This window comes from Montipora foliosa, chromosome 13 (genome assembly GCF_036669935.1).
Source record: "Montipora foliosa isolate CH-2021 chromosome 13, ASM3666993v2, whole genome shotgun sequence".
Lineage (NCBI taxonomy): Eukaryota > Metazoa > Cnidaria > Anthozoa > Scleractinia > Acroporidae > Montipora > Montipora foliosa.
This window is the reverse complement of record NC_090881.1, coordinates 30056668-30078166: the sequence shown is the minus strand read 5'-3', so window position 1 is coordinate 30078166 and position 21499 is coordinate 30056668. Positions and strand designations below refer to the sequence as shown.

Here is a 21499-nt window from a genome sequence, read left to right as displayed (position 1 = left end):
TATTACGTATGCGAATTTTCCTGCGGTACGGACGAAACCAATTGAAAAAAATTGCTAAACAAACTCTCTTTTTTAAAAAAAAAAATGGACATCAGGACCAAACAGAAACCGTCTGAGAAAGTGAGTTCATGCAAGTTTCCAATCTTATTCATACTTTGAAACGAACAAACCGGCAATTCTCATCACCCTAGAGATTGTACTAAGCTGCGTGTCGACTTTAACGAGGGAAGAAAACCGAAGTATCCAGAGAAAAACTTACAAGTTAGGTTGAGATCTATTGAAACTTGACCCACACAAGAGTCACAAGATGGATTGCCGAGGCCGGTGGCAGGCAAGGATGTGAGTATGATTACAAATGTGCCAGCCTTTGAGATGCAGAAACGTCAGTGAGCAACATCTTTGAAGAAGCAGTTTAAAAAGCTATTGCACTAAGAGCACAGTATGTTAGTGCTGTTAGTATTGCACTTACAGCAATGTTGTTAAATGATTTTATAATTTTTACACTTTATAAAGCCAGTTTAAGTTCCTTATTCTTAATTAAGTTAACAGTAATTATTTTAGCTTAATATTTATTTCCTCAGTGAAATTTACCGCACTAAATATATTATTATTTATATTGCGCATATTCTATAAAATAATCTGTAAGGAGTGACTCTGTAAGGAGCTACGTGATGTGATTGGTTCTTTGTACTTCCTTGAAATGTATCCGGTTTCACTTTCGAATTATAATTCCTTGAATTCGTTAATGTATAAATTGCGTACGATCCATTTCGTTGAAGATGCGTCGTGTTTCCACCTCTTAATTTATTAATAGGTGGCAACACCGTTATCCAAGCGGGGAAATTGTGTGTTATCCAGTTATGAGGGATCATGGACACATCAGTTTCAACACCAAGAAAGGACGCTGACAAGTCAAGTTAGTGACATTTGGATTTCTATCACATCCCATGTTAGGTGAGTATGAACTGAAACAGTAGATATGCTCACTCTCTAACTGGTTACGTACTTTACTTAAATGACACTCAAGGAAATGCGAAATGTTTATATATTCTCGGGATCTCATTCTTTTCGATCACGACGTTGCGTTCGGTCTTTCTACTCGTTTCCGAGAATTAAGAAGCAAAGTATTTATATTTTAAAACAATATTTCCGATCATTTTAGTCTTCATCTATTCATCTGTTAGACAGTAAAATTGCTATTAGCTTTAAATACGTGGTTTGGAGAAATTTTTTGCTTGCGTAGATCGTGTTAAATCATTGAGTTAAATTTGCAAGACAATGGAAGAGAGGAAGAATTTCGAGTAGCGCAGCCGAGAGCAACTCCAATCAATCCACTTCTTAAATGTCCTTCAGATTTTTCTTTCGTTTCGTAAAAGCAATGGACACAGCTAAATGCGTGAACCAAATGGTTTTCAATCTTCATACATGAAAGCTGACCGAGGAAAAAACTTATTTTGTTTAAGTCGCTATTGTGTTAAGCACGTTCGCACGAGTTAATCATTAAATTGTTGGTTTATGTTTTTAAAGAAATCGTTGCTGAGGCCCGTTCCTCGAAAGTTTCCAAACTTTTCGGGTCCGAAAGGCCACTTACGAGACTGCCAATTGCTTGTTTTGACAGGCTGGTCTTTTAAAAGATTTTCAACGTAACAAAAAGAGTATTGACTGTGCAGTTTGATGACTGAAACTTCCGCCTTTTCAGAGTCAACTGGAACTGCGACACTTCTGACTTTCGAGAAATGGGCCCTTTTTATCAGCGGAAATCACTTCTTTTTTAAATCCTTGATGCAAAAGAAGATAAATTTATGCAGTATTTTTTTCTTATTCGATTCTTATGATGACGACCGTCGAGTGTCAGTAGATACTGTACCCAACCACATGTGACCCAACTACCTGAACCACGTGATTAATATTGTTATAAAAACATTTGGTAGTTTCAGCAATGTAAAACGCAGCCAGAGTTCAAGAATGTATTTCGAAGCTGATTTTTTCGAAGGAGCACGCTTGGACGGTATCGGAAATTCAAACATCGCTGCAATCCAGTCCGGTTCTAATTTTACGGTTATCCACCATTGCCCTCAATTAACCTCCTGCAAGTTTAGTGCACAAGTTATTAGGTTTTATTTGTATTCACAGTCATAGCGATGGCAGAGTCAACTAAAGATCATTTTTACTTGTTGCTACGGCTTTTATATTATATGGATTTTGATTTTGTTTGTGGAAAAGTTCAAGAGAATAGACAAATCAGTGTACCCCCTCTTAATTTTCCAAGATGTCACCAACCTCATTAACATGACCGAATCTTTGAATTATATCGGAGTCTTCGGAGCAATGTTTGCAGATAAGCAAGTCTTTCGTTTGGAGTATACGAGAAAAAGAAACAAATGAAAAGGGATCAACTGACTGCAGTGTCTTCACGTTACACAATGGACTTAATCTGCTCCCTTTTCGACATGAAACCTTTTGACACCGTGTAAACAAAGAGTGTTTTGCATAATAGATTTGCAAAATAATTCTAAGAAATGGTCAAGGCTTCTGCGAAGAAAATTGTTGGTATGAAGTCCGCTTCCCGAAGAAATCACGTCTCAAAAAAGATGGAGCGTAAGCAGATGTCACGTGAGCACTGAACGAATCGACTGTATTTCAATCAAACAATTCAGCTTCCTTGAGCCTTCATGAGCCTTGGAAGAAAGAGGTTGCAGTCATCAAAGGGCCAAAAGTAAAACAGTGCGAAATGACAGAGGAGCGAGCCGAACTCTCTTGTATGCAGAGTAAAATTTGCAAATGGAGTCACTACATTGTCGGAGTGGTTTTTGCTGGCATATTATTTGTTGGCCTTATCGAGCTGATCACGCTATCAAAGGACGTGGAAGAATCCAGAAGAATGATGAAGGAATTTTCCAGCAATCTTTCGAAGATAAAACAGGAGAACGAAGAATTAAGGAAACATCTCAGAGAGGCAGAAAAGACATTAAAAGTCATCACAGGCGAACAGTTATTCAATGTTAAGGTTACCTTGTCTTACGCTCTTACTAAAAAGCAAAAGTGTTTTGTCTAATTTTGGTCCCATTTGAATATATGAGAATTGTTTTGTTTGCTTTCTCACTCAATGGCTTTGTTCTTTGTGAAAATTTATTTCCTGTTTATACTTTTAGGACTCCCATGTTCGGAGGGCAAGAAAGGAGAGAGTCGAGGTCGAACGTAAGTGTGCTCTTCTTTAGTTAAATGATATCTGCTATTCGGAGCTAACTTTTTTGGATATATAAGTGGACACACGCTACAAATACGCACGTTAAAAACAAATAGTTGATGACCCTTGCTCACGTAAATAAATACGTTTTTTAATTAGCTAAATAATCTCTATTTAATGATGCTTTTAACCAGCTCTCTCATTTCATTTTGTTCTCTGTTCAACCGTCAAGTCTTTTCAGAATTTATGAAGACCAATAACACTACTGTTTCAGACGATATTTCAGTTGCCTATCCAACTACTGAAGCGTTATGAAACCTCTTCCGCGTCAAAAAAAAACAACGAATTATCCGGGCGTAAAACATCACACTATGATTTGCATCACGCGTGCTCCAAAAGATGAACAAGAATATTAGTGTGCTCATTGACACCAAACAAGCTATAAAAGCGAGTTATCAATTTTATGGCACAGTGTCTTTACGGTCTTTTAGAGCCTCATGCAGTCTTTTTTTTTTTTCAAGAAGGTTCAGCTAATCTCTTGTTATAGTAAAGTGCATACTTATTTTACTTTTGAAGCAACAAACAATTAAGGCTCTGGATTAATTGAGATGCTTTGCTTAAGATAAGCTGTTCTACTAAAGATTTTAACGTTTCTAAAAGAAGAATCTCTTGGGCAGTTTTGAAACAACATTTGAAGGCACATTCTTGTTTTATATTCAGTTGTTTGTTTTGTCATCATAACTGTTTCTATATTATTCTTTAAAAAGCCTTATCCCGCAGTGGGAAGGCGATGATAATAGGTATATTCATCAGTGAAATAAAATGATTTGCATCGAGGAAGGATTATCCCCTTTCCTTTCTACGTACACTTTATGGGCACTTTTCAGAAAGGAAAAACTGGTAGTCTGTGTTTCCCTTCCATATGGTGACATTTCAAATTACAAAAACGTCATTTTTGGGTGGAATGTCACTTGTTTCTGCAAAGAGCCTTGATTGTTATCAGTTGTGAAGTTGACGATGTTTTCATTAATCCGGAAGCAAGGCCATAAGTAAACCACACGATACATGATTCTTGGTATTGACTCCATAAAAAAGAATCTTAATTCTGGAATTCAGATGACAGGTCTTTCTTAAACCTTAACTCTTTAATTGTGGTCTTTCCGTTTTCCTTACTCAGTATGGCTTTCGTATCGGGTATTCATGCAATGGTCAAAATTTCTTACATTATTCACAATATTAAGAACGTCCTTCGATAATTAACTTATTTTAAACTTGCACTAAGATGGACTTTTCAGTTTCCAGTTACTTGATCGTTTGAGCGATTCTTAACAGAGACAGCGCAAGGTTTCTTTTCCAAAGAGCTTTGGCTTCAAAACATTACGTAAAGATGAACTATTTGCAATACAATAAACGTATCCCTGTATGAGTGAATAGTTTTGTTTTCCTAAGTTAAATTGTTAGAACTTACATTTTACAGTTTACTGAGAAAGGCTGCCTTTTAACTGTCGACTTATTGTATGAGGAGATGCCGGATAAATTTTGTCCAGATAGCTGAGAAATAACCAAAAATTTGGGTGATTGCTGAGCCAGTTCCCATGGAGAGCCAGGCCCTCATCCAGATCTCCTAGCAATGGAGCCACAGAAAAGAAAAACCGGAATGGAAACACAAGCATTTCCTAGGCAGAAAAATTTTCAAAGAAACTGTTACTCAGTCATATTATAACAAACTTCTTTTTCCAGTTTGAACCGAAAGCGATGTGACTTTACTTTAGTAATCAGGTTTTGCCGGGAGTATTTCCCCTGTCCCTTTTCTTCCAAAATAATCGCGTAAAGAACAACACGAAAAGTCACATGCATAAAAGAAGAAAAGTCTGTGTCCTTTGAAACTAGGTTTTATAAGAAAAACTGCCCAATCATAAAAGATTGAAACCACACGATTTGAGCATAAACCCTTTTTTTAGATCGAAGAGCCAAGGTCCACTGTGTCAAGGCACGGAATTTCCGTCAGCTTTAATAAGAATTAATATATAGATTTAGGATCGCGTTTACATGAAACGCCGAACGTCAAACAGTATACTGTACTTGTCATCAAAGCAGGAAAGTTCTCTCTCTCCTTTGGGAAGTTACCACTGAGGCATCTGAAGCACTGAGCAGTCAAGAAATGAGCCACAATCAAACAAGTTTCTTTGATTTTTGGCAAAACGTACAAATTCCAGCCTGACGTTTGCCGTCTGCCGTAAACGCGGTAAAGGAAAAGGTGAAATTAACGTCGGTAGTTCCTTTAGCTATGAGGCTGGTTTAAATGGAAGCCGACGTTGCGCCCTTTAGCCGCTCTCTCCGTCAGTGGTCCATTTTTCGGGTATTTAAAGCTACATGGCTCATAGACTGTGTCGAAGTCACTGAGGATCGAACTGGGGACCTCTTGCTCCGAAAGCCGCGCACCAAGCGAACTAAAACTAAGGGACCGTTCATTTTTTACGAGGTAAGGGGGGGGGGGGCAATAAAGGTAAATTTTTTCGGTGAGCCCCCCTCCCCCCAAACCAAAGAAAAATCGTCAATTAAACCAGCTATACATACTGTACAGTAACACAGCCGGTATCTTTTGGGCATTGTCACGGTATTACAATTCATTCTACAGTTGCATCTGTCACTTTTAACTGTATACTATAACGTCAGCAAAAAAGAAATGTGCCAGCTCGCTCTGAATTCGTTGAAAAATCAAAAGATAGAAAAATCTATTCTATTCTTGTCGAGCTACTGCTACGTTAACTGTATTGTATTTAATAAGCTTAAAGGGAAAAATGAGAAAAAAGATTAAAAAATCCGACAATACAGAGATGAAAATTAGGTAAATATAAAGATAGAAACCATTTTTTGTTGTTGATTAAGTTCCGTAGCTTTAACATTGTAGTCTGTAGCCGTGGAAATGTTATTAAAAGCGGAAGGAACTTCTCTAATAGATTTAAAAACTTTCTTTGTTTGTTTCTGTGGGGATAAGAATAGTAAAACATATCCCATCTTAAAACATTACTAAAATATTTTACGTGTCCCCCCCCCCCCCTTTTCCCTTATTTTTTTTCACATGGCCCCTTTAAGGCCCTTTCTTTTGGTGACCCCCGCCTCCCAAATCCCACCAGTCCCCCCTACCTAAAAAAAATGAACGGTCCCTAAGCTGCGCCTGTACCATCTAATATTTATAAAGTGGAATACCCCTCTTTAATGAATCTCACTTATGGCTGTCAACTCATTCCCTTCCGATGAATCAGAGATCGGTTATTTAGAGATTCAGAACTACAATTGTAGGTTCCACGTACAGGATCAAACAGATGGAAGACGAAATTGAAACTGATGGACTGTGAAATTCCTGCATTTCCTATCTGCTAATTGCCGAATAATAAATTTGAGAACATTTTCTTATTTACTTTAATGGCTTTGGCCCATTGTTGTTTTGCCATTTCATTGGGATTAATTTTTCATTCAGTGATTTCTGAAAAACAGGAAAATGATATAAGTTTGGTTAATTCAGACGATTCAGCTCTTACGGAAGGAAGGAAGATCTTATTTGATTATCAAATTAAAGGTATCAAATGATTAACCGCAAAAAGAGTAACCATCTCAAAAACAGGAATAAGTCTTGCAAACATCCTGTTTCGATAAACATTTTTTTGAATGAGAGCTTTATATTGTTGTTCTATATCACACACAAGTTTTCAGTTGGCACATTTTGATTTGTCGAGTTGCTCATTCATAGAGAAAGAATACGAATATTTCTCTCAATGTTTTCCGGATTCAAGTCTTGAATACCTTAAGTCCCCGGCCCACTGGGGAACTTAAACCCCCATTAATTCGTTTCTTGTATTATAGTAGACACTCAGTACCCATAAACAATTACTGAGGCCGTATATTAAATGTTTCGTTACTTTTACTACTTTTCGTAAAGGAACGGAACACAAGTGTCACAAAGTGAACACATGCCTCGATAAATACCCCAGAGGTAAGAATTTAGCTGCTAGGTTTCTTTCTCCGTCTGTCACACCACACTCTTACTTTTATTTCATTGTTAATATGGTCCTTTATTCCTTGCTTGTTCACAGCGATCGAGCGTAACGCTAACTTTTCTCAACTTTTTTGCGTTCCTGTATTAAAATACGAGTGCGCAGTCGCGCGTAAGGAAAAAAAAGATTTATTCATAGTAAGAGCAACGACACTGGTTCGGTGATTCTTGGAAACGATATCAAGTTTGCATTGAGATTTTTCAGTGGACAATAGCCATATTCTAGAGGGGAGTTCCTCTCCAAATTCCAATTTTTTCTCTTATTTCATCCAAATTCAATTTCCCACGCTACAACGTTTAGGTGCAACGCAAGGGTTGACCTGGAGCTTGTTGATGATTGCTATAGTTCAAGTGAGGCAGTTGTATAACATTCTCGACAATTTTTCCAAGCCAAGGTGATATTTCAACACCCTAGGTGTTTGGCCTACCGGACAACCATTCATATTTTCTTTTTAATTTGTGTTTTGCAGAACAGCTGTTTAATTGCACAACAGTAAGGCGATGTATGCCACCTCCAGGTATTGGTTATAGGCGTTGTCGATTTGATGTCGTGTACAAGACTTGTAATATATTTGAATAATTGTCAATTGTATATAATACTGCACATTACTGCAGTATTTGGTAACATAACGCAGAGTTTTATTAATAAATTCTTCCGAGGGGTAGGATCATATGTTTCAGGAGGACGGTACCTACTATTGTCATTGCGCATATGTTCTGTGCATCTCCAGATACTCGGATTTCCTAATAGTAGTGCTTAATAATGCAGGGTCGTGGGTTCGAATCTCATCTGGGACTCGGATTTTTCCTGGTTCCCAATGAGTTCATGATTAACATTTCATTTCATGTGTATATCATTCCCATATTCGCTCACTTGGGTGGTTGGTTGGCCGCATCTCAGATATGCTTTAAGGTGACTGCGCGATGCAGTTATGAGCTATGCTGTCCGTCGTTATTTGACTTTGTAGCCGCGTGATGCAGCTCAAATCAAAGACCCACATTTCTCCCTTGCTCACTACAGAGTTCCAGAAGCTCAGTGGTGAGAGCATCCGACTTGATCACGGAGGGTCGTGGGTTCGAATCCCATCTGGGACTCGGATTTTTCCGAGTTCCCAATGGGTTCATGAATTATCTTTGAAAACTGCGTGATTACCCCCCAATTTTCGTTTTGGATTTCAGTCACATTTGTTAAGATCTGCTGTTCCCGCATATTCATAAAACAGCGCAAAAATACCTTTGAATTAGTGGGCACCGTCCTTAACTATAACCGCTATTAGTATCTACCACACAAGTGAACACTGCTTTCCGCTGGGAGCACTCTTGGGCTCCTGTTTCCGCGAATTCTGATTCGCTAGCTCACAGGTGAACAGCAAGCACTATTCACTTCTGAGCAAATGGAGAAAAACAAAATTGCTTCCCGTTTCGATTCGGTTACCGAGGAGCAAATTTTACCGATAAACTCGGCTGATTCATAGTATTCAACCTGTGTGGTATATTTAAGCAATAGAGGATGTTTTACGTGTTTCCATAGCTTCATCTAAACACTCGGCGGAGTTGGGAGAATTCGAGACAGTTATGGCAAATCCGAGACGCAGTCGAGGGTTTGCATAACTGTCGAGAATTTCCCCGCGACTTCCCCGAGTGTTTACATGAGGCTATTGAAACGCGGAAAAAAGTCCCCTATCACAAATGAAGGAAAATGCCGGTTTTTTTTTACTTCCTGATTGAAACAGATTTTCTTGACACACACGCTCATATTTCCTACCAACCAATCAAAACGCGCGTCTGACAATATATAACCAACAAAAATTCGTGATGTCAAAGCCGCGTTTCCATACTCTCATCTAAACACAGCTGATGACCAATGAGAGTGCGCGTACTATCCTAATTATTTTATAAGCTAAAATACTTATTCACTTCCACTTCGGTAAATAATTGTTAAGTCTAGCGAGGTATATATACTTGGCGGAATCGGAAGCATTTACAGTACTGTAAACGTAATATATGGCATTTAAAATATTTTCCCAATCGTACCATATACATAAAATATCGCATATGACTGTAATGAATATCTGAACATTTCTTAGTGCTTCGGGCCTAGTAACAAGTGCTATACTTTGCACAAATTTAAACGTTCATCGTAATCTAATCACAACCTTATTTCTACTCCTACAAGTTAGATTTTTGTTCGTTCATTGTAATGTATTCGACATCAGGTGTTAATTAAAACCAATGCAGATGACCTGTAAATGACTCTGATAATCTTCTAAAATTTTATTTATATGGACTAAAACTGCTGCGGTTTTTGTTACAGCTCGCATCCACGTTCACTCGCTTCCCGGAGGCATGATTAACAGTATCATTACAAGTTGGAGTACAGGAGGCGCAGGTTTGAGGTCTTATCAAGGAAGAAGTGATAGATTCAAGCCCGTAACAGACACCAGGTGATCTGGTGACGTAATTCGGACGATTGGGGAGAAAAATTTTAACGCCGTATCCCACAATCGCGCACGGCCTTATTTTCGAATTCAACATGGCAGAGGCGAGGTTAGATCTCGTCGGGTCTACTTGAATGTTCATTCAGTAAGAGGAAATGTGGTAGACACGGAATGATCTGTTGAGTTTTAGCGATGGAAACACTACAGGGAGTTCGGGAACAACACCTAAGGCCGCGCGTGGTTGTGGGATACGGCGTTAAAATTTTTCTTCCCAGTCCTCCAAATTACGTCACCAGATCACCTGGCAGAGGGACGGCCGCGGGTGGAGGCCCCCACTACTCCCCCAACTCAGAAGTTTTGATAATTAACCTTTTGACTCATTTTACTCGTCAATGGGAAACCCTTTAGGGACGAAAGGGTTACTAACAACTATGGCGAAACAATTATTTTTTGCAGTAGTGAAAAAGGTTGCAGTTTGGGGGCTGTAAAACAACACTAAAAGCACAACAGGAAGGAGGCAAATAGCTGGCTATTTCAATTTGCCACAAACAATTCTCTGCACTTGCGTTTTAAGCACATCAAGGTGGCCGAACATAGTTTTTCCACGGTCACACGGTATTCATTGAAGGCCGTCGTTGATTTTGAAAACAAGGCAAATATGGCGAAGATTTCTTTGTCTTCCTTGCGGTGGTCTCGGAAATGGGGTGTAAAGTCACTTTCACTACGTGAAAATCCTTCAGAGGAACCCAGGAAAAGGCTGCGCAGGCGCATTCGCTCAAAATTTGAGACCGACAGTTGTTGGCTATTTTACCATTATTTGTCTCCTTAGATTTTGCAGACATTTGTAATTGAAATAGTTCCGACCACAAACCAGTCGTCTATGGAAAAAAAATCTGATATTTACCACACCAAAATTTGGGAAAACTAAAAAACGCCTGACAGCGAATTATGAAAATCCATCTGTTGAAAATCTATGATAACAGCTGTTAAATGTACTTTATTTCAATTATTTTAAGTAAGCAAATGCTTCAAAAAAACTGAATGAATTTTGCACAAATGAGGAATAAGTATCCTTTAGGCTTTGTTTTCATCTATATGAGTTACCATGGTAACAGCCTGTAGAGCACCTATAAACCGTGGTGGTAGCACTTATCAGTGACAAATTTTAAGATTCCAGGAAAAACAAGGGCTTAAACACTGTGTTCAGTCACCTTAATAGACGTTTTTCTCCAGAAAAATTCAGAGATGTTGCATAACCATTTTCTTTCCCTAAGCTTAGAATGCCTACACCGTCGTGCTTCAATTTACTTTTTTTTCTTTTTCAGGGATGTCCAAGAACCTTACTTGGCTGAGCCATGACCCCAAACTAACTTACGCCATTGAATTTTCAGCCGATGATTACATCAAAATTATCCGTGGGGGTATTTACTTTGTTTACTGCAACTTACGAGTAGCATCAAAGTATATAGAGGAAGTTTCCATCAAGATGTACCACAACGGACACGAAGAGATATTATTATCAACATCTTTGAATCAAAACGTATCACCTGTACACGATGTTAAATTATATAGACAAGCCAGTATCGGTTCTGGAGCTAAATTATACGTTCAGGTAAAACGTAGCTCTTTCGATTTCAAAGGAATCAAATACAGTGCTACATTGCGGAGTTCAGTGTTATATGGACTGTTTCCGTATGCATTTAGCCTTGAAAAAACTCAAGGAAATGACAACCTTGGATTGTTTATGATTGACAAATGCGATTTGTCATAAGGTCCTTTACAATTCACATGGCCTCCGTTGTTCAAATAACACTAACCAGCGGATAAGCACTAGCAAAGCCAATTGAGTTATCCAGTGAATAACGCTATTCATCCAGCTAGGGCCTGATCAGTAAATAGCGTTGCCCATGAGGTATAATGTGTCAAAACTAAGCTCGATAATTTGGATACACTATCAAATCCTGTAAATGAAATTGACGATGCTGTTGATTAAGGTGAAGGATGGATCAGACGAAAAACCAAGGAAGTGGTTTTTAAAACAAAACTGAAACTCGTGCAGGGGCTTAAGAAACTGCATAGCTCTTTGAAAGTGTAAATATGGTACAAGTATTCCAAAAAATGATTGGATGATCTTAAACCAAAATGGAGTTGGCCATAGCTAGTTCATTTTAAAAAAAAACTGAAGGGTTGAACTGAATCAGCACGGTTGCATGATCTCTACATTGTTCTCCGTTGTCACGTTGCCTCAAAGAGAAGAGAAAACACCCCGCAATTCTAATGTAAATAGTCAACACCAAAAGCTGTCGAATTAGACATAATTTGTTTTTTGATCCGTCGTGCTTGACGAATCGTCAAAGTGCAATCGTTTTGTAATAAAACATTGTCTTTCCATTAAACACATAAGTTGCCATTTCCAAATACATCTTAAGTTTCTCTTAAACAACTGATTATCGTTTTACAAAGTTTATCTGCCATCAAATTCTCGTTGATTGCTGCACCCCAACAATCTGTGCTGTTGCCCGTAGCCTAAGTTGGTATATTGTTTATTAACTCGTTTACCCTTTGTTGCTTTATAAGTTTTATAAGTTCTTAAGAAAATATGTATTTGCTGTAAAATTTTAATGTTACGTCACTAAACAGATCTAAAATATTCTAGATCTAGACCACTTGTTCTTTTTCATTACAAAACTGGAAAAATTGTACATGAATGGGTTTTACAGGGATTTTTAACTGACAAACTAACAGGGTTGTATATAAGAGCCGGCAGCCGGCGAAGTTCGCCGGCTTCTCTGTCAGGTTTCGCCGGCTACTTTCATTGTTTGAAGAGTAAAGACATGTAGAGGAGATGATGTGATGAGGTCTAAACTACTTGGGCTCAATAAAAATAAAATTTTGCAGTGCCTATCTTTTCTGAAAACATATAAAAGACTTCTTACTCAAGGGCAGTTTAAAAACGTTATGCTTGAGACTTTCGTTTTGAACAAATCTTGTTGCGGTGGCGGGAAAGTACGAAGAATATGATTTGCTGTCCGCCATATTGGATTTCGATATCTTTAATCAGCCTCCGATTGTATCTTACAGGAAGGAAAAATCACTCAAGGACGTTTAGTCCACGCAAAACTTCCTTTAATCACGCCGCAATCATAAAAAAACTTGTAAACAAAGAAGCACTTTCTAAAGGTGTGTTCTCAAACCAGAAGGAAATTTACATATGATGTTCTGCTAGCAACACGCTCAGCCTGCGTTCACACATCTCTTACCGCAACTCAACTGAGGAAACAAAACTAGCCCCTGATCATTTACTAACCGCTCCTTCGTTTTCACTTCGAACCTTTCAGTTGATCATTTATAGCGAACGTAGAAGCTGAGGACTCGTAGACTTTATTTAAACACTTGAATGTAACGCTCCTCGGAGTTAAATCCTACTTGCCCGCATAAGTACTCGTCCTCTCGAGGGCATCTCTACGCTTCAACATGACAACGGATCTTTATCCAACGTCACTCTTGATCAACTCTCACTGCTTTACGGAACTCCTAAACTCTTCGGAAAAAAACTACCTCACTCTTAAACCGCTTGAGTCAGGCCTTCTGATGTTACGCGATGGTGTGATTTCGCACAGTCGACCTCATATCGCATCCGATCGCACAATTCACGAAAAATCGCATAATTCACAAAAGGACGCACAAAATTCACAAAGTGAAACATAAATCAACACGTTTCTTAGAAATTCCTGCATAAATGCGCCATTTTTAAGATGATTTGTCTTGGAAAAAGGCAAAAAATCCTTTGCCACCTTCGATTTCGTAAACATTCGAAGTTCAAGGCTTTATTTTGCATGTCGGGGACCTGGTACGAGTCTCCTTCTATTGGTGCAACACAAACATGCACTTATATACAAACCACTGAAATGATGACACAGTTGCCTTCTCTTAGAGAAGAGATTTGAGAAAAATAAGCGAAGTTGTACGTTTTTCGGCAAAATGTAGTTTCTTTCGTTGAAAACTGATAAAAACTTACTCATGGATAAGTTTGTTGTGAAAACGCCGGCTTTTTCTTCGATGAAGAAGGAAGTTCTCACATTCCGCCCAATCTGACAGCTCACGATCGAGCAAGAAAGTACCTCACAGGTACGGTCCACGTGGACGATGGACTGATGTTTTTCTCGTCGTGCAATATTAGGGCCGTTTATACGAGAGAAAATAAGCCGCGGCTTACTCTGTCCATGGTGTACAAAATACGCAAAAGGAACTATTTATACGAATATATATTCCCAGGTCAATATACAATCTAAGCCGCGGCTTGAAAAAGACGTGAACATAGATTTTGTACCATTTATAAATACGGGGTGAACATTCGAGTCTTATGTAAGCCATGGCCAGAGAAAGCCGTGGCTTATTTTCTCTCGTATAAATGGGGGTATGGCCCTATTGTGATTGACCATCTTCGGAAGTTCGTGGTTGACAAGCACCTTGATCATTCATTTGGCATGTGAGCTGTGTCCTTTCAACTTTCAACGTGGTGCACCGATAGTGCAGAAGACCTCATTTTTTTTTATTTATCCCAACTGATGTCGATCGAGATACAAAATTACTGTTCCTTTGTGTTCAAAATGTCTTTAGGGCAGCAAAAAAGTGTTTAACTTAACCTGAAACCTTATAAAATAAGCTTAAAATTGCTGAGAAAAAAATCGCATAATTTACATTATTTATCGCATAATTGGCCTTTTTAATCGCACAATCTGCCCTGAAAAAATCGCATAATTTGCATTTTTTAATCGCACCGTATCAGAAGGCCTGTTGAGTGATTTTCAGTTTTCGAAATTACTACAAACAAGTTTCGCAAGCATATTTTCCCGCTAATTACACAATGGAACGAATGTGTCATCTTCACACCTCAACAGGATCGAAACATCCTTTATGCCATTGGCCAATTAGTATCCTCCAATCAGCTTCTTTATTTAACAACCAATCAGAAGCCTTTGCTGGTCTAGTCCTTCAAGTATGTGCCATGTTTACAAGTTGTCAAGTGGCAATATTTGCCAGGCTCGTTAGCTCCAGCAAAACCACCAAAAAGATCACTCCACTTTTTGTTTATAGGGTTGTATTATTGAAATGTCGCTTCGTCTTTCTTTGAGTAACGTGGTTTTCATAGCATAATTGCAGCTTGATTCATCCCTCTAATGTCTGAGTTTCATGGCCCAAAATGCCAGGAAATGCATTTTCCAGCATTCAGTTTTCAAAAATTTTCCAGGGCAGCATGCCCCCGGACCCCTCAAGAAGCGATGGGCTAAAGCCCATCGCATGGGTCCTCCGGACCCACATCCGTCTACTTTGCAGAAAACTCCGGCTACTTAAAACCTTAAAGAAAACCCTGACTAAGGTGGATTCAAAGGGAATCAAACTCATGACCTCTGCGATGTTGGTGCAATGCTCTTCCAACTGAACTATGAGACCACGCAGTTGGGAGCAGGTCAATTTGATGGGCTCATTTGTTCCCGTGAAGGGAATCAATGAATGAAAGAAATTACAACATAACTTATTAAAAATTCCACATAAGCAACTACTCGTTTTTGTTAAACTTATATCACAACATCAAGTTAAACTAAGGATTACAAATGCTAAAAATAGCGAGTGGTTAGGAGACCTCAGGAAGCCAAAGGCTTGTACAAAGATTTCCCCTCTTTCCACAATCAACTGAAAAGAGTTGTATCAAACACCTACATTTTGCCATGGACCCCAGCAACCCTTTTCACGCGCTGTTTTTAAAGCCATGGGGTCAGGAGGTTTCTTTCCAGGAGGCAGCACCCCATTCATGTAATACTGCACTCTGTCTTGAAGCTTCTTCACTACCTGTGGTAGCTTTACACTGAGGTCTTCGTGTTCATTTGGATCCGAAGTAATATTGAAGAGGGCAACTTTTATCGTGTTCCAAAATCTCTGTTGGCAAAATTAAAGAAGGAATAAACGAATTTCCACTTATCTCACAACAAAGAATATGTAGTTAGGTTGGATAATTCAGTTGTGCTAAGCCACTCTGCTGACAAGAACTAGTTGAGAGAACTAGCTGTTTGAGGCCTTTCTTTACAGACAATGAACCCTAGTTTCAGTTTTTCCAGGCTCTAAAATGTCAAACTGATCCCACTTGATGTTGTGTAAAGTGGTTTTAATTTGATCAGCAATGGCCAATGTGTGATCTAGAGTGATAAAAAACTAGTCAAACCGGTTTGACTAGTTTAGTTGCTGACGTTGCCCCGCACTCACAAATCTCTCAGACGTTCTCGGTTGTTTACAATTCATTTGCTAAACGTTTAGTGCAAAAACGTTGGATAATAACTGAATAGCTTATTAGACGTTTTGGTGTGTGTATTGTGTCGCTGAGTATTTCTACTCGTTGTTTGCATTTCGTAAATACAATAACTAAGTGTACACTGAAATAACAATATCGTGGAATAGTTGTACTCCTTTCGTGCGTTTTTTGTACACTTAAAACTAATACAGTTGGATAATAAATAAGTAGTTTTCAAACACTCTGAAGGTTACTCTTGAAAGTGCCTCTTGCCTAGCATATGAAACGTCAAGTCTTTATAAAATGCGTTTTTTCCCTGTTTCTCACCGCTGTTTTTGTTTTATTCTTTATCAAGCTACGATGGCCAACGTACAAGAGTTCATATGATAAGGGCAGTTTCAGTGTTTCATGAGAGTTTATTCAATTCTATTTCATTCCACCCAATTCTATTCTATTCTACGTTATTCTAATCTAGTCCGGTATAGTCTAGTGTGGTTTATTCTATTCTAGTCTTGTAAATTAGGAGTGTTCCTTAGCTGTTCCTTCGCTGAAACTATTTACTACCTTCGAATTCTGTTGTTTCGGATTGCGATGATGGAAAGGGATTACATTTTTAAAAATTTAGTTACTTTTTTTTTTCCGAACTGAAAAACTAGGCATACTTTGCTATAGATTAATAACCCTTTTAAAGGAATCGTTTCGACATAACTTAATGCCGTGAAAAATAATTTAAGGGCCGTTTCACCCGAAAACCAAAAAAACCTATCGCCATATAGTTTACACGAGTATCCTTTGGCTTAACGTTATATTTCTGAACCCAGAAACCAGTAATACGTTCCATTCACCATAGCGGGCTAGCTTGCTTAAGTTTTTTTCTCAGAGCATAATCTGGCAATTGACTAAATCATCACCGATAAACAAGTACAACAATAAACAAATGTTTACCTCATCAATTTGACCTGCAAATCCTTGGGATAATTCTGGTGGTTTGTACCACGTCAGGTTGTTTACATTTATCATTAACTTCATGTCGCCAACCCGAATCGCAATTCCCTCACCCGGGTCATCGATATTGTGAAGGATCTCTTCTCTGGGTGACGGTTCACCTTCTGATATGCTGTGCCACATGTTGACACCATCCAACGGGGGAAAAGACGAATCCTCCTTGATACCTAATAAAGGTGTAAGCAAATCCACAAATTCGGCAAGCGCGACTGTCCTTTATATCGTACCTTTTCAGAATCCACCAGAAAAGCATGCAAGCTTTATTTTATATTTTATTTTTATATAATCATCCTCGCCAAGACAAACCAGTATTGCAAAAATGCGCATCCGAGGTCACGCAGGTCTCGCAAAATTCCAAAGTTCAAAAAAGGCAAAGCAAGGGTAAGCTTCCCACAACAGCAGATTTTTTATAGGTTATGGTCTTCAAAGGACAGTTTTGATTTACAACCAAACGAAACTTGGTTATTGAGTCTGAATTTTCTTTGCTCCTAAACTATAGATTTGAGTGTTTTTTTAAGTCTCAGGGAAGGTCAAAGTGACAGTTACCTGCTAAGTAGAGGAGAGTTGGATACCAGTCAGTTACATGTAAAAGCTCTTTGCACATGATCCCAGTCTTTTGCAGCATTTTTCCATGAACAAAGCCAACACCTCTAGCCCCTCCCTCCCAGAGACTAGCCTTGTGACCACGGAGTGGCCAGTTATAGCCACCTTGTTCAGGGATGCCACCATTATCTGTAGAGACTATTAGGAGAGTGTTGTCCCATAGACTAAAAGAAATAAACGGTGTTTATCATGAGCCTATACTTACAAAAAAGCAAAGCAACCACATGGAGCTCAGAGTTTAAATTAGGGAAAGGAACAAACGTGGTTTAATACATTTCAGAGAACGTCTAACAAAGTTATGGCTTTTCGACATTAAATCTTGTGATAAGGGAAAGGGTCACCTGTGATGATAAGTGAGGGCTATGAACCTCAGCAGAGAGTAAAGCTGCTAAATCACGAGCTTACTTGACAAGCCATTTACCAAGGAAGTTCATATTTTGTATAAAAGACATCTCCGACGCAACCAAACTATCGATGACCTTCCTAGGGAGTGGTCACATGAAAGTTTTACTGTTTCCACCGAACGATACTCACCCTGCCTGCTTCATTGCTTCAGTAACATTCCCTATTGCTTCATCCACAATATCAACCATAGCAGCATACTTTCGTCTTGTAAGGTTTTCAATAAATTGATATTTGTCCAGGTATTCTTGAGGAGCTTGTGTTGGACCGTGCACATTTTGAAATGGCAGGTACAAAAACAGTGGTTTTGAAGCATTATGGGATAGAATGACATCCTGTGCTTGCTGTCAAAAAAAAGTGACAGTAAGTGGTGCATTCAACTTTAAATTTTAAAGTAATATGGCATACAATATTAATGATTAATGACGAATCAAAATATATTCTTTCAACTTCAGTTTTTGATTGTTTGTGGCTTGTGCTTGTTTTTATGTCTTTTTAGAATCTTTTTTGTTTGGATACGCAAGTAAAACCATCCATATCCTTTCAAATACTATTTTTCGCTCTAACTTTTTTTCATTATGCTACGTATTACCTAATATATTTGATACGACCGAATTTTCACAATACCTTAGCAAAAAGCCTCGCATAATAAACTCCTCCCATATTTTTAACAGGGTCTTTGTTATCATGCAGATCAACGATACCCATTCTATCATGTGTGAAATGATCTTCGGCCCCTGTGTAAAAACCGTAAAATGAATCAAATCCACGGTATGTGGGTGTGTAGGGCCATTCGAAAAATCCAACGTGCCACTTTCCAACCATGTGTGTTGAATACCCTACAGGGTTAAAAAAAAGCATGTTCATATAACTATAAATAAACTTAAAATTACGATTTGGTGGTTCTGATCCATAAAGTGCTAACTTCTTTCATTATATCTACTTTTGATACGCAGAGGTGACCGGCAACCATTTACAGAATATGGGAAGTTCTAGTGCCGAAAAAAACAACAACTTAGAAAATGCTGGGCACGGAGTTGTTTTAACTAAATTTGGTCGTTAATGACGTGCAAAGATCGTAGTTGTCGATTGCGCTTTTTGCCGTAACATGGCAGCATGTGAACAATTTTCCTTTTCTTTTAAAGACATTTTTGTGACTATAAGACAAAATCAAGAGAAGACAAAAGGAAATAAAGTTAATGCTAAAGAGCATGAACGTTCTCAGAATCCGCTTCACTTCACGTTGCAGGCCTATTAATGTTACAAAGATTCTCTGAGAACGAAGGCCCTAACCCTAACCATTCTATTTATGAAACCTTGCCATATAATTACCCTTTCTGTTCATATTAAAACGCTTCTTAGGACGATCAGATCACAGTGCGGCACCCCAATTTTTTTTCGATGTAGTTAAGAAACGATGCCCAGTAAATTGCAGGGTGTTATTGATTCGATAAACAATGTAGCACAATTTACCTGCTTCCTTCAGCTTTTGAGGCAAAATAGTAAAGTTAAGCGGCAGTCCATATGGTTCTTCAGGTCGTATTACTCCATGTTGTAAGCCTGGTGAAAAGAAATCATCTAGTCGATTCATCATTCCCACAGAATGAAAATGAAACAAACCTAAAGTGCCAGTAGTAGAGAAAGGTGAGGTGTTTTACTTACTTGACTACAATAATTGTACGAAAGAAAGTCTTTACTCTAATGAAGACACCTGGCGTAAAACTTTGAGTCCAACCGCCGCCCAATGCAAGAGGAGGAAAGGTGCACTTGCAGTATGAAATGTCATCCGTCTTCTGGCCCAAACCCGCCGAGAAGGGGCGTGACGGCCGAGAGAGATTCCCTCGGCGGGTTTATAGGCCAGAAGATGGATGACATTTCATACTAGGTCCACTTGCAGCCCTTTGCCCAGTCTAATAACTGAAAAAATTTGGATCATCCCCGACATCATTGAAGGTGGATTTTAGAAGCTCTTAAAGGCTATTTAAATGAATAATCAAAGAACTATTAAAATCAGTGTTCGTAGATTGATGAAATCATCAGATTTAATAAAAGGTCATCCACTCGTTGGATAACAACCTTCTCGATTTGCAAAATCCTTTTTTCGTACGAAACCTCATCTGACGATTGCCTTACACATAAATACAAATCAAATAAACACACCTGTGTGTATTGGATATCTGCCAGATAGGAGAGCACTTCTTGTGGGTGAACAAATCGGTTGCACATAATAATTGTCCAAGATAACTCCTTCAGATGCAAGTTTATCCATGTTAGGTGTTTCAATTTTCGAACCATGGAAGCCGACATCACTCCAGCCAAAATCATCAATGACCACCAACAAAATGTTGACAGGGATGCACGCAACCAAAGCGAAATGTACGGTGAAAATTGCCAAGAACGCTGGATGCATTTTTGGGAATGTCAGATTCTGACCTCTTATCTCGTGATTTTAAGGTCATTATGCAATCTGTCATAGAATACCTTAACACATACACATATGACTAAGGTATTAATTAAAAAAACAAAATGACACATTGAGAAAATCACGAAACTAATGTGGTCGTACAAATTATTTAACTATCCCTTTAATATCCAACCATTTCTAGAAACCCAAAGATTCTTAAAGGTGATAGATTTAATAAAATTCAATAACTAAACACCAATTCGAATTTCGACTGAAAGGTTTTCACTTTCGAAAAGTGTTATTCGTATTTCCCAAAAAGACAGTTTGAATTTGGAAATCGCAACTTTCTTTCAGAAAGGGAAATTCGAAATTCGAGGACTAATCGCAGAATACCCAGCCACTCGAACCAACGCTTCCTGAGTCTCACTTCCGGCTACTTCGTGGCTACGTGAGTGGGTGAAAAAGTGGGTACTCTGTTGCCATGAAAACGCGTAAACTGTGGCTTACGGTTACGCGGCTACTTGGCTACGTGGGTTGGTGGCTATGCGGCTACGTGTCTTGTACTTTTTCGGGTCGGTGACGATCATCTCTATGGGATGCCTCACCCTTTTTGACGCTTTAACAAGAAGGTATACTCTGGTGCTTTTTGCCATTGTTTGAACTTAGCCCGGCATGTACTGAGCCGCGTGGCCACAGTTGCACGGAACAGTGTAGCCGCGAAGCAACGTAACCGCAATTATTTGAAGTGTTTGGAGTGGCCGGGTATTTATACACTTATTAGGCCTAATTTAATTCGAGTTTTAAATTTCAGAAACCACAAATCAAGTTTGAAAAGGTTCCTCAGAATTGTGAGTTAGTTAACAGTTCTGGGTATTTTGAATTTTTGAAAAATCATTTCATAATTCCAAAGTATGGTTTCTCATGATGCTTCCGATATGTCTCCTTCGCCGCCTTTCGATTATAACGGGTGGGTTGAGATGAGAGTGAGAAAAGGTAGTTCGAAAACTATACATTTTCCAAACTGTGTAAAACGCGCACCCGCTAGCAATAAAATTTCAGGAAACGAGACAAAGACACGGACGTCCATTTATTGCTTCTTAATAAAACAAAATATCTTTTC

The 21499-nt window shown here is 38.6% G+C and overlaps 2 protein-coding genes across 7 annotated transcripts in view; one reads left to right on the top strand and one right to left on the bottom strand.

Annotated features, from left to right (window-relative positions):
- The window catches only part of LOC137982030 (uncharacterized), a 12677-nt gene extending 98 nt beyond the window's left edge, over window positions 1-12579 (top strand). The window contains exons 1-9 of one of the 6 annotated variants that reach the window (XM_068829049.1): window positions 1-120; window positions 192-339; window positions 815-954; window positions 1932-3007; window positions 3153-3198; window positions 7128-7181; window positions 7712-7759; window positions 9556-9630; window positions 11005-12579. The exon at window positions 1-120 is cut by the window's left edge and continues 96 nt beyond it. In XM_068829049.1, coding sequence (XP_068685150.1) covers window positions 2732-3007; window positions 3153-3198; window positions 7128-7181; window positions 7712-7759; window positions 9556-9630; window positions 11005-11450 — 945 coding nt within the window. In that variant the 5' untranslated portion in view covers window positions 1-120; window positions 192-339; window positions 815-954; window positions 1932-2731 and the 3' untranslated portion in view covers window positions 11451-12579. The other 5 variants (XM_068829050.1, XM_068829051.1, XM_068829048.1 and 2 more) reach the window with 5 other exon arrangements.
- A 2014-nt stretch (window positions 12580-14593) lies between these two features.
- On the bottom strand, window positions 14594-20403 carry LOC137982023 (arylsulfatase B-like). Its single transcript, XM_068829038.1, has 7 exons — window positions 20136-20403; window positions 19449-19535; window positions 18603-18814; window positions 18108-18319; window positions 17517-17737; window positions 16911-17137; window positions 14594-15616 (listed from the first exon to the last, which is right to left on the bottom strand). The coding sequence occupies exons 1-7, from the start codon at window positions 20383-20385 to the stop codon at window positions 15389-15391; spliced, it is 1437 nt and encodes a 478-aa protein (XP_068685139.1). The 5' UTR covers window positions 20386-20403; the 3' UTR covers window positions 14594-15388.
- Window positions 20404-21499: the final 1096 nt, after the last annotated feature.

Excerpts from the sequence above, each read along its gene's own strand:
- LOC137982023 (XM_068829038.1), bottom strand. The coding sequence starts at position 20,385 with ATGCATCCAGCGTTCTTGGCAATTTTCACCGTACATTTCGCTTTGGTT. Across the intron at positions 17,738-18,107 it reads GAAGCAATGAAGCAGGCAGG|TCTATGGGACAACACTCTCC; the intron begins GTGAGTATCGTT and ends TATTTCTTTTAG. Across the intron at positions 15,617-16,910 it reads TTGCAGGTCAAATTGATGAG|AGATTTTGGAACACGATAAA; the intron begins GTAAACATTTGT and ends TTTTGCCAACAG.